The sequence below is a fragment of the Macroventuria anomochaeta genome (assembly GCF_010093625.1).
Source record: "Macroventuria anomochaeta strain CBS 525.71 unplaced genomic scaffold BU25scaffold_40, whole genome shotgun sequence".
NCBI classification, from domain to species: Eukaryota; Fungi; Ascomycota; class Dothideomycetes; order Pleosporales; family Didymellaceae; genus Macroventuria; species Macroventuria anomochaeta.
In genome coordinates, this window is record NW_022985401.1 from 12212 (window position 1) to 27348 (window position 15137).

General features: G+C 50.7%; 5 protein-coding genes across 5 annotated transcripts; 4 read left to right on the forward strand and 1 right to left on the reverse strand.

Annotated features, from left to right (window-relative positions):
• Window positions 1-1625: 1625 nt before the first annotated feature.
• Window positions 1626-2635, forward strand: BU25DRAFT_414704 (uncharacterized protein). The gene has a single exon (XM_033707359.1). It carries the CDS (start codon window positions 1762-1764, stop codon window positions 2428-2430), a length of 669 nt encoding a protein of 222 aa, XP_033557127.1. The 5' UTR covers window positions 1626-1761; the 3' UTR covers window positions 2431-2635.
• Window positions 2463-4047, reverse strand: BU25DRAFT_198036 (acyl-CoA dehydrogenase NM domain-like protein). The gene is made up of 3 exons (XM_033701079.1): window positions 3465-4047; window positions 2712-3346; window positions 2463-2655 (listed from the first exon to the last, which is right to left on the reverse strand). Exons 1-3 carry the CDS (start codon window positions 3963-3965, stop codon window positions 2496-2498), a joined length of 1296 nt encoding a protein of 431 aa, XP_033557128.1. The 5' UTR covers window positions 3966-4047; the 3' UTR covers window positions 2463-2495.
• A 1652-nt stretch (window positions 4048-5699) lies between these two features.
• BU25DRAFT_414706 (uncharacterized protein) lies at window positions 5700-8076 on the forward strand. The gene is made up of 2 exons (XM_033707360.1): window positions 5700-6576; window positions 6649-8076. The coding sequence occupies exons 1-2, from the start codon at window positions 5802-5804 to the stop codon at window positions 8013-8015; spliced, it is 2142 nt and encodes a 713-aa protein (XP_033557129.1). The 5' UTR covers window positions 5700-5801; the 3' UTR covers window positions 8016-8076.
• A 117-nt stretch (window positions 8077-8193) lies between these two features.
• BU25DRAFT_198000 (uncharacterized protein) lies at window positions 8194-8960 on the forward strand (the record flags this gene model as incomplete). The annotated part of the gene is made up of 1 exon (XM_033701078.1): window positions 8194-8960. A coding segment is annotated over exon 1 (588 nt), but the record flags the coding sequence as incomplete, so codon positions are not given.
• Window positions 8961-10429: 1469 nt separating this feature from the next.
• BU25DRAFT_462338 (uncharacterized protein) lies at window positions 10430-11083 on the forward strand (the record flags this gene model as incomplete). The annotated part of the gene is made up of 1 exon (XM_033710515.1): window positions 10430-11083. The coding sequence occupies one exon, from the start codon at window positions 10430-10432 to the stop codon at window positions 11081-11083; it is 654 nt and encodes a 217-aa protein (XP_033557131.1).
• Window positions 11084-15137: the final 4054 nt, after the last annotated feature.

Sequence of the window (15137 nt, forward strand, 5' to 3'; positions counted from 1 at the left end):
GAGCATTGTCGACGTGACCTCGATACTTGGTCCTCGGTGTCCTATTGATCATTGTCAACGTGGGTCCTCTGCAAGTGGGTCGGTATATGGGTCCGTGACGATCGTTTGTGTACAAGATCCACGTTGTATCCACTGCAGTCCTTTTTGTACAATCTCGGTTTGTATAACAGATATTGCGAGTGTTGATTATACTGGGTATCACTGACGCGGCTTCACAGCTCGGTCAATCGATACTGCAGTTCCTTGGCTGCTCTCATCTCGTTGCGTAGTCCTGTTTGTTCAGTGTTGTTTTGCGAGTTGTTCATGGATTGTAACAGGAGGCGCTGCCCTGTCAGTTAAGGCTGAGGAGAGTGCTGTTACTCATGTGAGTGAGAGCGTGACGTGTGAGACGCAAGAGAGCCGTGGTTCTGTCAACCGAGCGCGTGCGAGAGCCGTTGTACTGTCAATTGACCGTGTGGAGAGCCGTTGCCCTGACGTGTGGGACGCAAGAGAGCCGTGGCTCTGTTGATGGAGCGTGTGAGAGAGCCGTTGCAGGGTCAATTGACCATGTGTAGAGCCGTTGCCCTGACGTGTGAGACGGAAGAGAGCCGTGGCTCTGTTGATTGAGCGTGTGAGAGAGCCGTTGCACTGTCGATTGAGCGTGTGAGAGAGCCTTTGCAGGGTCAATTGACCGTGTGGAGAGTGATGCTGATTGACCGTGAGGAGAGAGCTGTTGCACTGTCAATTGAGCGTGTGAGAACTGGTTGGGAATGCAAAATTGCTGTTCGCGTATCATGTTGGGTAGCTGACATTATCACAGCTCTTTATCACAGCTCCATGCTGACAATGTCCGGTAGGGTGGGGCTAGTAGAGCCAGGGTGTGGCTAGTGAGTTAGGTTTAGCCACGTGTAGTCAAACGCGTGCATCACAACAACCAGACTAGCTACACAAAATCCAAGGTCAGATTCGGAATCAGCGTACGATTCTGCACAGGATGGCCTATAAGGATAAATTTATTAAGCTCTCTAATGACCGCAAATCGGCCAAACAAATTGGGGGTCAAAACCTTCCGTTTCGGGCAGAGAAACCCTAACGCTAAGCCTACTCTGGCACGAATTGGGGTCTATACGGATTGTTGCAGTTGTAAATCGTAAAGGGTCAGGCGCAGGGGTCCTGCTAGCGCCGGGTTAAATCGTATAGGGTCTATACGGATATTGACTAGTAGTTAGGGTGAAGTCGGCCCTGCACCTTACCCTCTCAAAACCCTCATCTCGTATGCGCGCGTTCGCAACATCAAGGGTGGCGCAACAGAGAGTGCACAGTTGCCGCTTACTCTTGGCAATCTGGCCCGCGTCGATGAGATGGGAAACACGGTGCTATATCCTGGGCAGTATACGCTGATGCTCGACGAGCCGACGCAGGCAGAGATCAAGCCGTCGCTTGAGGGCGAAGCCACCAACGCGACGGTGAACAGAGTAAGCAATAGCGGCAAGCAATTTCGAGCACCCAGTTGCCAAGGTCGCGTAGCTGAATGTGTATACCTTCAGGCCGCCAACCGTCGAACGCTAAGCCTTCTTGGGTGATGTGACATCCACGTGTTCGCGTCGTTCTCATCCCCTATTACCTTGACATTGTCCATGCGTCCTCTCTGCAACTCGCTCGCTGTTGTTTCGCCCAATTACAGTTTGTCTGAGAAAACCTACCGCGTGCCACCGAACGTCCTTGAGTCTTTGATGATATCGTTACCGACCCCCACAAGTACATTCATCTTACCTGTTCATCATGATCGCGCTCGTTACCACGGCGCTGCTCGCCGCCTCGGCGACTGCTCAACTCACAACGGCCATGTGGGGATTCTCAGTTCCCAAATTCGCGAATGAAACCTACACAGGGTCCGTCGTGGACTTCAGCGTCAACCGCACAACCGTTGCATACACCGCGGACAGCATGACAAGCACAAAGACAGTGACCATCGGAGGAGTCACGTATGTCGGCTACACTGCGACGCCGACCGTGATAGGGCATACGTCCGCTGCGTTCGTCGTAACGTGCTCACGGGCGAACCAAGATGTCAGTGCGACGTGCCTGCAGTCTCAGATCGGCGCTGAGTCGAAGATGTCCGCGTATTGCCAATCCTTCTCCAGCGTCGTGGCACAGACGACACACGAAGCGCCCGAATGGTGCACGAACTCTGCAGCCTTCAGCGAGGAGGCGAGATCGCCTATGACGATCTCGGAAGCCGCAATGGCGACGTATGCGCTTGTGTTGACAGGCGGGCTTGAGAAGCTGTCCGCGACCGCTACAAGCTCGGAAGTAGAAGATGCAGGCCAGACTAGGGAGAGCACGTCAACTCCGACTAGATCAGCCGCTGCGACAGCGATAGGTGCTGCAGCTTTGTTCAAAGTGCCGGCATTAGCAGCTGCAGGTGCCGCAGTCGCCTGGTTCCTGTAGACCATGCTATGCTGCGTAAAGTAAGAAACGTACTGCTAGGCATTATAGATAGAAGTACGATCAAGCTACGAATTGAATGTTGCAGCCCAAGGCTCGTAATCATCCCTTTGTAAAACCCCCTCGATCTGGCGTCTCCGAACGCCGACGTTTCCGCCATCAAACAAGGGCAAACAAGCTGCGTCCCGTAACAGACGCGAGAATGGCATGTCTTCTGCGTATGCTCTTCTATTCCACGCGTCAGCTGTCCATCACACTCAGTCTATCGCAGCGCGAGTACTTACATGCCGACAACACTCATGCACTCTATCACGGCTTTTGGCGCCATGTCGCTGCACCACACTTTTGCTTCAAGCGCGATTTCCAACCTCTGCTCCCATCCCAAGGCTTGTTCCTTACTTTCCAGAACACACATAGCCTTCCATGTGAGCGCTCTCGCAGCCTCGATCTTCATTTTGACATCGATGAGTCGATCTGCCACGCTCTGCTTTTCAATAATAGGTTCTGTGCCACCGCAAGCGTTGCTCTTGCAAAACAAGAGTGCAACTTCGAAGGCATGTCGCATGATGCCCACACACATGGCCCCCACGATCGCGGCGCTCATGCCAAATGTCTTTTCAACCAACTGCGCACCCTCTCCGGGCTCAGCTAGCAGGTTTGCTGCAGGCACGCGAAGATTCGTAAAGCGGGTATGGGGTCCGCTGGTGGATTTGTGGCCGCCAAGCTCGGGATCCGAGAGCACTTCGTAAGCGCCAGGCTCATTATTGGCGATATCTTCGCGGGTGATGGCCAGCATCAGTATGTGCGAAGATGGATCAGTTGCTATTTCCTGGATCTCATCCGGTCGTCCTTGTCGGCACACAACGCACTGCACATCCGCACCCCGAGCGTCCCATCCGCCGGAGTTGGTCGTCCACAGCTATGTCATATCAGTCTCTCTGAATCACAGCTAGTATGATACCGAGGATAAGGTTGGGAAAACAACTTTTCCATGGAAAGCGCCCGTCACTCCACAAGATAACGTAGAGAAAACTCACCTTTTCTCCGTTGACAACCCACTCATCCCCATCCTGGTAAGCTGTCGTTTGTAGACCCGGGCTCCCTTTGCGGAGCCAGTTCGCTGTTCCATTGGGTTCACTATGCACGAAAGCTGCCAGTCTCTCGCCTTCCTGTCTCGTGAACGGCGTCAATAGCCTCTCGCGCTGCTCTCCATTCCCAGCCAGTATCAGGGGCGTTAGTCCCAACCCAGTCCCGAGAATGGTGAGAGCAGTGCTTGGCTCTACAGCATAGAGTTCCTCGACGACGATGGCGGCGTCCACCATGGAAGCAGAGGCTCCACCGTAAGGTGTTGGGATTTGACCTTTGATAAGGCCTGCGGAGACCGCAGATCGATATGTAGGAAGTGTAGATCGAAAGCGTGTCGTTTGAGTGGGGAGGTGGTTGTAGAGTCCGGGTGCTGTAGATAAGACATCGTGTGCGAAGTCCCTCACGCTAGAGCGAAGTGCTCTCTGTTCTGGAGAAAGTGAGAAGTTCACCATGGCTAGCAAACAAAGCGTCGTTGTGGCTGATGTCGAGGTAGCTTCGCAGTTTATATTCGACCAGAGCTACAGCATGGGGAACCATGACGGAAGCTGGTACACGCCAGGGACGTATAAGATGTGAGAGGGTACGAGGTCAGTGCAAATGCGTCGTTCAGGCTCACGTCAGCCCTTGGCATTGCCAAACTTGGTAATGCCCGGCTTGTTCTCCGCTCTTGCCCGATGCCACCCGCTGTAGTCACACATATTGGGTTGCGGTCTGAGATATTGTACATGTATTATCTTGGTTAGAAAGCAGGGGAACCTGCAAGCGCTAGTTCCTCGAATGGGATCTAACATACCAGTTCGCTTGTGTACTGGCATGAGCTCGTGTTAGCAAATGTCACCGAGGTTGTCGGGCTGAGCCGGTACGATCAAGGCAAAGCCAGGCGATCTCATACCTTCTTCCAAAATGAACGGTGCAGGAGGGGGATTGTTCAGACTCCAACGAAGCAAGACAGCCCTGAGCGTCTGCTATGGATCTTCACGAAATCATCCGCTGCGCCATTACATGGCCAGGTGCCATGGTTGACCTCATCCAAATACGCTACAGCGTTGGCGGGTGTCATGAGCATCGAGACTCGCCTGCAGCCCTTGCATAGATATAAGCATGTCACATCCAGGGATCTGACGCTCGAGAATCTTGAAGGATGTCGCGAGTACTGGGCTCCGTGGCTTCTGAGCCGGTTTCTTTACCACACCATGATCTGCCTGCTCAACCATCCACTCCTCGTCACCCTGCAGCTACAAGTCAAAGGCAATGACTCTGAGCTGTTCCGGGAACAGTCGTCTTTTTACGTGGCGTTCAGGATGCTCCTGCCTGTCGAACCTCACCTGCCATGAGAGTGACTGCCACGTCACACTAGCGTTGTTTACAGCTACTCACCTATATGTACTGTCCGTAGCTTCACCTAATACAACCTCAGTTCAATCCTTCAATATTTCCGCACATGCGCACTGTCCATACTCCCCGACATGAATGAATGTACTGGCTCACCTGGCTCGACGCGAGCTCCGTGGGCTCCCCATGTGAGACCCACCTGGCTCAACTGCCAAGGAGTGAGCTCATCACGTGACTTGTAATCACCACGCCGCATCCGTGCCGTATGGGGTGGATACGTGTAATTACAGCGGCTAGCTGTTTGCGTATGCTGACTGCCTGTCAGCAATTGGCTGGAATATAAGAGATCGTAACAGCTACCTGTTTAAGGTCTCTATCCCTCTTCTATCCTTTGCCCCTAGGGGCTCATTGCCTTATTACAAAAAGCCTCCCCAGGCCAAAAATAACTAATTGTGTTGATAAATCACTGTTTGTGAACGGGCGGCACAGGCTTGGTGGGGTGCGTACAGGCCACAACTCAATAAAACGAGCTTCTTCGTACACAGCCCTAATCGTCTAAAGAGTGCCAGCTTGCAGCTTGTTTGACCTGCTCCATGACGCACGGCGTGTGCGCTGGACGAGAACATGTGGGCGCCGCGATGCGTCCTTCTAAGCGCTTGCCGGGCGGCGCGTTCGAGCTAGTGTCTCAGCAGCGACAACTCCCCTCCGTACGAGTGCGTCCGCGGAATGAGCGCGGTGCGCCCGAAATCCTACACCCCGCTGTGCGCCTCTGTGCGCCTGCCACGTGCAGATGTCTTCCAGGTAAGCGCCCGCCTCCAAAATCCAGGTACGCGGCTGCACGTTTTTGACAAAGTTTTCTTGATTCACTCTAAGTAACTACACCCAAGCTCGCAAGAACTCGCTCCAGCCGTTTTTGTCATTCCAAGTACACATCAGTGGAGCTTGTTGCACTAGGTATGGAGCCCGTGGAGCTGCAACAAACACCTTCGCGGACGCACTCAGACTCCTCTCGGTTTTCCTCTGGATCGGTCAGTCTCACGGACCTGTCGGAAAATTCGAAGTCAACGGTAGACGTTGCTCTAGTTGCGGGACTACCAGCGAGTCACGACAACGAGAACGAGAACGAAGCTTCCTATTTCCTCCAACTCGATCGACAGCATGCAGGACCACAGTCTTCAGAGCGATCATCAAGCGAAAACAAGCACCAAACGCGCGCTTCTAGCCGCTCAGTTTTCACGGACTGGTGGGAAGAGCTGGTCTCAGTCGCTATTGGCTTGGTTTGCACCTTTTCGGCCATCACCATATTGGCATACATGGACAGACGATCTATGCGCGATTGGAGACTTCCGATCCAGCCCAACTCTTTAGTCGCTCTACTCGCGACTTTGACCCGAGCTGCCCTGGTGTATCCTGTGTCAGAATGCATCGGGCATCTCAAATGGGTGTATTTCGAGAGACCGCGGCCTTTAAACTTCATGAACGCTTTTGACATTGCTTCTAGGGGCCCCTTGGGTACATCCAAACTTCTTTGGACAACAAGATTGGGGTCGCCCTTGGCTTCCTGCGCCTCACTGGTGATCATTATACTGCTACTCTTTCAGCCCTTCATGCAACAAGCTATTGAAGTCTCTTCTAGACTGGCGCCACTATCGAATGAGACAGCACTCGCTGCACGTACAACAACTTGGTGGCTACAGCTAAACCCATGGATGGAGAATCCGGACAGACGATGTAAGTAGTAATCTCGCATTGAATAGCCACGAAGCAGCAGTTGCAAAATTCACAATCTGATGTCTGCGTTAGTCTGGCCCGCACTTTCGCATGGTCTGTTTAAGGCAGTGACGAACGAGGACCCTAGCCAACCGATCAATACCTATTGCTCAACCTCGGTGTGCAAATTTCCCGAATTTGACACATTAGCAATGTGTTCGGTATGTGAGGACCAAGTAATCCAGGTCAACGCCTTCAAGGACTTCGATAACTGCACATTCTCTTTGAATGTCACAGACAAACAGGTCATCAAGCCAACCTTCAGCGAGATAAGTCACGAGATTGAATCACGAAGATATCGCGAAAACTTTTACGGCCATCTTTCATGCCAAAACAATCTGCTATCTTTCGTATTAAATCTCAACAATGGGTACGAGAACTGGAGCAACGATACTAGTACCTACATTAGTTTGAGTCTCTTCGGTCGAAAAGAAGGCACATATGGAGTGGACTATGAAACCTACCCATGGCTTGGGCAAAACCGTCCATTCGGCTCTGACGCGCCCGTTCGCAGTTTCAAATCTTGCCGAAATTCTGCCCCCGACAAAATAACGCAACACACGTACGAGTATTGGAACACCGTCCTAAGATCTGACTGTTTGAACTCAACGAGTGATCTGCAGAGTTATGTTTCTGGCAACAAGTTGACCTCCAACTTCGGTACTATCAACGGCACCCTTACAACCTGTTCTTTGCAACCCTGTGCAAAACGCTACTCAGCATCGAAGCTAGAGAACACAAGAATCTCTGCAGAACTCGTTTCTTCTACAACTAAGTTTCAGAACGCGACGAAGCAGAGCGATACTTATCTGGAATGGTCATCGGAGTATGCCGTTGACAGCGCAGTCATCCAGTACTGTGCCGACAATACAACCGACTGTCAGTACTCTTGGAGAATGTATGCTACAAGAGATCTTGGCGCGGCGATCAAAAAGATCCTTGACTCTGAAGATTTTGTACGATATCAAGCAGCGCTGCCGTCGACCTTTGACCACAATTTCACCACACTCTACCACCGGATATCTGACGAGATATCTGTACTTATGCGGAGTTCAGCGAATCCCAACGCTACCAACATGACTGGCATCGCATATGGAACAGACATTTATGTCAAGGTACGGTGGCTGTGGCTTGTACTTCCCTTACTCACAATCACTGCATCAATGCTAGTGTTGGGTTTTAGCATATTGGACAGCAATAAGAAGAACTATCTGTTCAAGAACAAGATCCTCGCATCTTTTGCATTCGAACTCGATGGATGGGAGAAAGAAGAATATAGGGCAGATCATGCCTGGGAGAGACATACTGTAAGGAGACTGGAAGAAACGTCAGAAAGAATGATGGCTTCGATCCACCTTCCTAGCGAGGACGATGATGGGTTGAAATTGAAGAAGGCGTGAGAGAGATAAAGGAAAATCAGCTACATTATCAAGTCACAAGAAACAAGAGCTAGTGGCATCTGTTCACATCTCATCCCCCGAGACACCATCTGGGTTGAGCAAGAGTCAGTGCTTGTTTGGTCCTTTACCGTACTCAGTACAAAGGGATTTATCATACATATCGTAAACTGTCATCCCAGGCCCCACATCTCCAACAGCTATTTGCGATCTAGGAGCCACCGTTCGCTACCGTTCTTCCCGCAGCTAAGTGTTGCGTGGGTCTTTCAGAAACGACCATTCAGTTTAGTTGTTTGCGTGGTTATCTTCTAGCTTGTAGAGCTTCAATGGCGGTACGACGTCGCCTCTGCTTTCCTCCGGATGCAGCAACATAAGCTCACTAAGTTCTCTCTGCGCAAGTCGAACTTGGACAGCGACAAAGTCCCGCAAATCGCCCATGGCCAGGCTGGCATCGTGGTACGTGACCTTTTGAAAATCTTCAGACCAGATCATAAAGCTCATTCCAGTCGTATTACTTGCGACTCGCCTGGCGAACTGACGCAGTCTATAAGCCCAATCGAAGGGGCAGCGCGAGCCTTGGACAAGAAATCGCTGCTGCAGATCGTCGAGCATGTCTGCTGGATAGTCCCATCTTCAGCTGCTACGACCGCTCGCTGGGTCACGAGCATCTGTGCTTTCTTGATAAATTTTGAGAGCACTGGCGAAAAGCTGGCAGCATTGTGGAAAGTCCCTGCATCTTTCTCTTTTATCGGTGCGTTCCGGGACGACCGGCCACCCCCATTTGTCCACAACACTGAGTCAATATTCTTCCTTACTTACTTTACTTCACCACCACCCTATATAATTACTAACCCAGCTTGGCAACATTTGCAACTGCATGCGCTAAACCAATTGCTGTTGTCACTTTTTCGATGCAACATTGTGGTATTGTTGCGCAGTGACTTGAGGCTCATGGCTGGTTGTTCTGAGAATGTCCAAATAAACAGCTAGGTCAGGGTCCACCTCTACCAAACAACAATGGTATACTCATCTATGGGTAACCAATGCCTGCGTGCTTGATTGTGAAGCGATAGAGGGTTGCCCACAATGCAAATGTGGCCTTCCTGCAGTTCAAATCCTTTTCCTGTGATGTTTTCTTCTATCTCACATACCGCACAGCATTATGCTGCCACCTCAACACAGCGGCAGAGGGTCAGTACACACTTATCCTACACATCAACACCACTGACAAGGTGCAGAAAGCAGGCTCCTTGGACCATGGAGAGCATGCCCACACCAAGACCAAGGTCTCAAAAGCGAGCTCTGGCATCCCAGGCATCATCGCAGCCTCGTAAGAGGCGACAGCGAGCTTCACAGCTACCATCTCCAACTGCTTCTCCTCCCAATAGTGGTGCCTTAACTGTCAACCCAGCTCTTACCGACCTCATTGTCATTGATGATGACAACGATGATGCTGAAGAGGACCTTGATCCTTCACCAGAGGAGTTGCAGCCACCGCCTTCAGCTCAGCCAGCTTTTCCTAACCTGTCCTCTGGCACTAGAGGTGTCCAGCCACCTCGTCTTACATCACCGTCTGCTGACAAGGTGGTGGAGTTTAGTACATCTTGGGTGGCTCACTACATCTCTGGCCCAGGCAAGCAAAAGACAAAGTTGGCAGGATGGGGAGCCAGAAACAGCCAAGACAACACACAGCAGCTGCAGCTGCGCAATGTGAAGGAGTGGGTTGAGAAGGTCATCTCCAAGCAAGCCATCGCTGTCAAACAGGTTGACCTCACTGCCTGTTGAAGTCGTGTCTTAAGCAAAGCTCGTAGACACTATTCGATTGGTTCTCGGGGATGAGCAGAGGTACAGAAAGCCGTCAGGGGTTGGTTATCACTGAGCGAGCTCGGAGCGGCAGAGGTTTGACCGTGATAAATCGCCGTGATAAATCGCCGTGATAATCAGGGGGTAGTCGTCTAGTCAAAGACCATGGCGACTGGTTGCAATGAGTAGTACAGAGTATACTGTCTGGCTCGAGAGCAAGTGAGATTCCAATAACAAAGTTGATTGACGAGGTTGAACACAATGCCATAAGGGCAGCGTGTCTACTTGTTTATATACTTGACAGGAGGATTGATTGTACTGCTCATATCGAGTATTGTCAGTGACTTGATACTCGGTCCAATCGAGCGTTGTCGGCGTGACCTCAATACTTGGTCCTCGGTGTCCTGTTGTCGATGTGGGTCCTCTGCAAGTGGGTCGGTATATGGGTCCGTGACGATCATTTGTGTACGAGATCCACGTTGTATCCACTGCAGTCCTTTTTGTACAATCTCGGTTTGTATAACAGATATTGCGAGTTGTTCATGGATTGTAACACTGCCTTTGTGTATGTAGAAGGTCAACAGAAGTGGGCTTGCAAGGTGGAGTCTCTGCAAATGGATGAGCCTGAGCTACTCACCGCCTTTATGAAGGTCAAAGAACTTGTACAACAGTGCAAGTACATCAACAACAAGCCTGTGGGAGTTACTTTTGACCTTGTAGTTATGCCTGTGGTGCTTGGAGGTGTCAATGGTACCTCTACTCAGCACCAGTTGACTCAGGTTACAGAGACTCAGGCCAACCACATTGCTGGCAGAGGCCTCAGCCAAGTGCAGAAGTACTGGAAATGTACACTGGCTCACTGTTACAACATCGACAACACATGCTGGGTTGATATCGATGAAGGAGAAGAGCTTCCAGGCAGGCTGGAGAGACACCATGAAGTACCAGGTCCTACCATCATGAACTGGGACCGGGAGCTTTTGCATGGTACCTCAACATTGGAGCGACCTTCTGGTAATATTGTCAGGCAGCTCTACGCCTTTAAGGCAAGAGAGAAGAGAGCAGCAAAGTCCACAGCAACTGCTATATCTGACAAGAAGCTTGACAACCTCCTCACGATGGTTACTGTACTTGCTACAGTACAGGTTACAAGTGCGTTGAGCGATGTGGCAGCAGCTGGTAATGCGGGTGTTGACATCTCAGACCTTATCCGCAAGGCCTTGGGTGGTGGTGCTGCCAGAGGTGCTCCCAACAACGATGGAGTATAGTTGCTGTGCCTGATTTCTGTTTGAGTTTTCACGTTGCTTGGCTTCAACACCACAACATTAGTATAATTAGCTAAGTAGATGAATCAATTTGCATGACTCTGTTCTATCTTGCCCTGCAAGCTGGTGGTTGTTTTACTTGGTTGCGCTGCCTCACATATAAGTGCAAGCCCATACTTAGAAATGGCCATTGGCAATGATCATACTGCACAGGTTTGGTGTTTGTCTCGCTTATTTGATGCTAAGGGACAGTGACCAGAAGCCATGCAGGACTTAGACAAATTCCAGCAATTTTGTTGTGCCCAAGTCCATGGCCATGCCGATAGGGTCAAGTACTTCACCACTACATGTCCAAATTCAAAGCTCCTGTAGAAGCTGGTTTGTATGTGTTTACTCAAGCAGCTCCTAGGGTTTTAGCAAAATCAAATAACGTTGTAGTGTTGACCAAGGACACTGCTGGTGAAAAAGTTGACAAGGCCTGACTACTCCAAGTCCACCCCAAAAAGCATCACTGGCAGCCACCTTATAACGATTTGACGCTAAGGCCCGTCGCTATCGTCAAAGTATGTACACCTCCAAAACAAGCTTCTAAAATCCTTCACCACACACACCTGGGCAATGCCCTTGCGCAGGAACTGCTCAAAGTCTGCCCCAGTAATGTTGTCTGTGTAGTTGCGCTTAATCCAGTCTTTCAGCATCTTGAAGGTTTGCTCAATTGGGTTGTAGTTGGGTGAGTATGGTGGCAAGTACTCCAGGATGACACCTTTCTCCATTGCTATCCTCTCAATTGCCACACTGTGGTAGATGCTAGCATTGTCAAGGATAATGACTGACCGCTCTGCAGGGTACATGTTGCATTGTTCAAGAACACGTGCAAAGAACTGTGTGAAGAGCTCTTCAGTGTATGCGCCTTGGAAGAGCTCATAGTCAAGGTACCCATCCACTGTCAATGCCGGTAAGATTGACCATCGTTCAGAACATTGGCTGGCGTACGCACTCACGCAAGGCCTGCCTCAAGGTGACCATCCACGCTTCCTGTCACCAGTATGCTCATTGGCAGCACTCTCATCCAGTGCAACGATTTGGTGCGGCTTATACTGTTGCAATCGCTCAAACCAAGCATCTTGGAGGAGCTGGTTTTGCTCCTTTGCATGCTGAGTGACTACTTTGCACGACCAATTACACTCCTTCAAGTATTGGTAAATGCTTGTTCAACTGGGGTCAACGCAATGACAGTCATACAGGTAGTCCTGCATCTCCTCTAGGTATGCAGAGGGCTTGCTGTTGAGAAACTCCAGCAGATCCTTCACCATTGTCAGCACCCACAGCACCACAACTACGTCACCAGTACTCACATCTACCTGATACTTTGACAGAGTCCTTGCTGGTCCATTGTGTATGCCTCGAGGCGGGTACGGCTGACTGTACAACTCCATACTCCGCCGCAATCACTGTATAGTATGGACTCCAAGCCGTAGTCAAACCTGGATTTGAGTAAGTGAGTACCCCTCCGCTGTCAACTCCATAAGCCTTTGAATTTTCCATCCTGGAGTGCGGAGTCCCATTTTGTTGACCTTGTTAGCACCACAAACACTACACGTGCAGGTCAATAGAGGATGCCACAAACTTGATTTTGATTTCTCCCACACAAACCTCGCTTCTGGCCACCCAAACTATCCATCCCAAGCTCTGCAGCTCCTCCAGAAACCCTTTGGGTCGGTACTGTTGATGCTGTACAGGTCAGCCAATGGGATGGCTTATTATCCAAAGTATTACCGGTAGGTGCTGGTGGAGGGGGTGGCCGGTCGTCCTGGAACTCACAATATGCCAAGCACAGCAAGGGAAACCACAACAGCGCTTTCGTAGATGCTACCGCAGAGACGGTGATCGAGCAGGGATATGCACAACGATAGGCACGCTCTATCTAACGCTCTTGTGTCTGTACTTCCCCCTTGGCTGACGCTCTCTGCCAGGCTTAGTACTTTGTGAATGCTTGTCAGCTGTAATGCCATATATTGGTGGGGGAGTTGGATCGCTTCATCTCCTCGCTGGTCTTAACTTGTACGACATACAAAGCAAAGAATACACTTCCAGGTATACTTGTACGCTCTATAAGTCTCCTTCCTTGATTTTACTACAAGTTCTCCCTCGCTAGCTCGCCTCGAGTCGTTGACAAAGCTGTTGATCCAAAGTCCGTCAAAAACACCGATCCTGTCATCACAGACAGCAGCATAAGCTGCCTCGACCAGCCGGTCTAAGCTTTCGGTAAGTACTTGCAGATGCGGCTCTATAGAGGGGTTGGGCATATGCGCTAGACGGGCGGCTTTGAGGAGCGGAATTCCACTGAAGATCTGTCGCCACCCGGTATGTTCCGTCCATGGGTCCACTTCGATCTCTGCTGCTTTAGGCTTACAGACGTCTGCGCTAGCATCTAACATCTTTCGGTTGTCATCCAGCTCCGTGCTCACCAGTTCATGAAGCAGAGCCTCCCTGGAAAGCGCCAGTCTTCTTGCCTCCTCTCGCCCTGGAAGGAGGCCAGCTGTTGGTTCTGCTTCTTGCTGCAGAGTGACCTGGAAAAACGAGCATTGAAGGCCCTCGAGAAAAATTGTTGGCTGTAAACAGCAGTGGATATTGGAATTCCGTCTTCCATGAAGTCTTGTGTAGCGTCGTCCCGACCTCCGCGTTTTTCCGCACGGCTCGGTGCTCTTGGAAATGCGCTGACATCGTCGATTTCACACTAAGAGTTGATGAGATAATGTGGAGGCATCATGAGCATTTCTGTTGCGGTATCAGACTGCTGCAATATACGTTGCACATGAGCCTCAATACACACGGTTGTAACGGGTCATGTTTAGCACGTTTCAAGTCATGTACAGTCGGAGGACAAAAGTCTTGTCGCCCGATGCACTTGGACCACCACAACTACTTTTGAGTGAATGTTCACACACTATTATCTCAACAACCACACGGTGAAATTTGAATCTGATTAAAGCGCTGGATTGCGCATGATCTCAATATTTAGTCTGATACCCCTGTGCACGCATACAGGCACTGAGTCGTCGTGGCATTGAGTAGATAAGCTTCTTGATCAGAGTATCAGGTATGGCCCACCACGCCTCTCTTAACCCTTCACAAAAGCAATCCCACTCCTCCTGGGTATCCCCGAGTGTATCAAATTCAGGGTGAAGCTCATGGAGCTTCCGTTTGAGAGCCCACCACATGTGCTCGATTGGATTGAGGTCAGGTGAGTATGGTGGGAAATCCATAGTCCATACCCCATGAGTCTCTAACCAAATCCTTGTCTTTTTGGCCTTGTGGATAGGTGCGTTATCGTGCATGAATATATCCATAGGGTTATAGTGAGGTTGGAGTCCATCACTGAGAGTTGAGATGTATGAGTCGGCAGTATAGCCTCTGCGTTGTGAGGTAGTATCCCGTTCCATGATGACCAGAGGACTACGCCTAACCCTACCCCCCCTAGTCACCCATATGCTTGCCCACACCATCTGCTGCCTAGCACGAGAAGACTCCTTCTCTGTCACCTTATTGTGATCATATTTCTCATCTGGGTACTGAAAACTCCACTCCTGGTTGGCACCAGAACCTCTTGCAACGCTGCACTCATCACTGAACTTCACTACTACCCGCTTCCAGTTGAGATGTGAGTGCTCACGTGCAAACCTGAGCCTGAGTAGAGCTGTGGCCCGGTTGATCTTAGGCCTCCGCTTTGATCTGAAGTTGCGTAGGTCTAGTGAGAAGAGCGTGCGATAGACTGTCTTCTTAGAGACTAGAGGGTGTAGGTTGCTGTCAGGCCACAGGCCAGCCTCCTCTAGTAGTGTACGGTATTGGATTTTGGGAGATCTTCTGGCAATGCGAAGGAGGAGACGACGCTGGCGACGTGTTAGACTAGCTGGGCGACCACTGCGAGGTCTGCTGGCGTTGGTGTTGAGCTCGTTGTAACGTGAGACGGTTCTCTGGATTGTCCGACGCGAGCAGCAGAGAGTCTTAGCAACTTCATTGGTCTGCGCACCATTCTCTAGAGCAGTAATAGCATAAT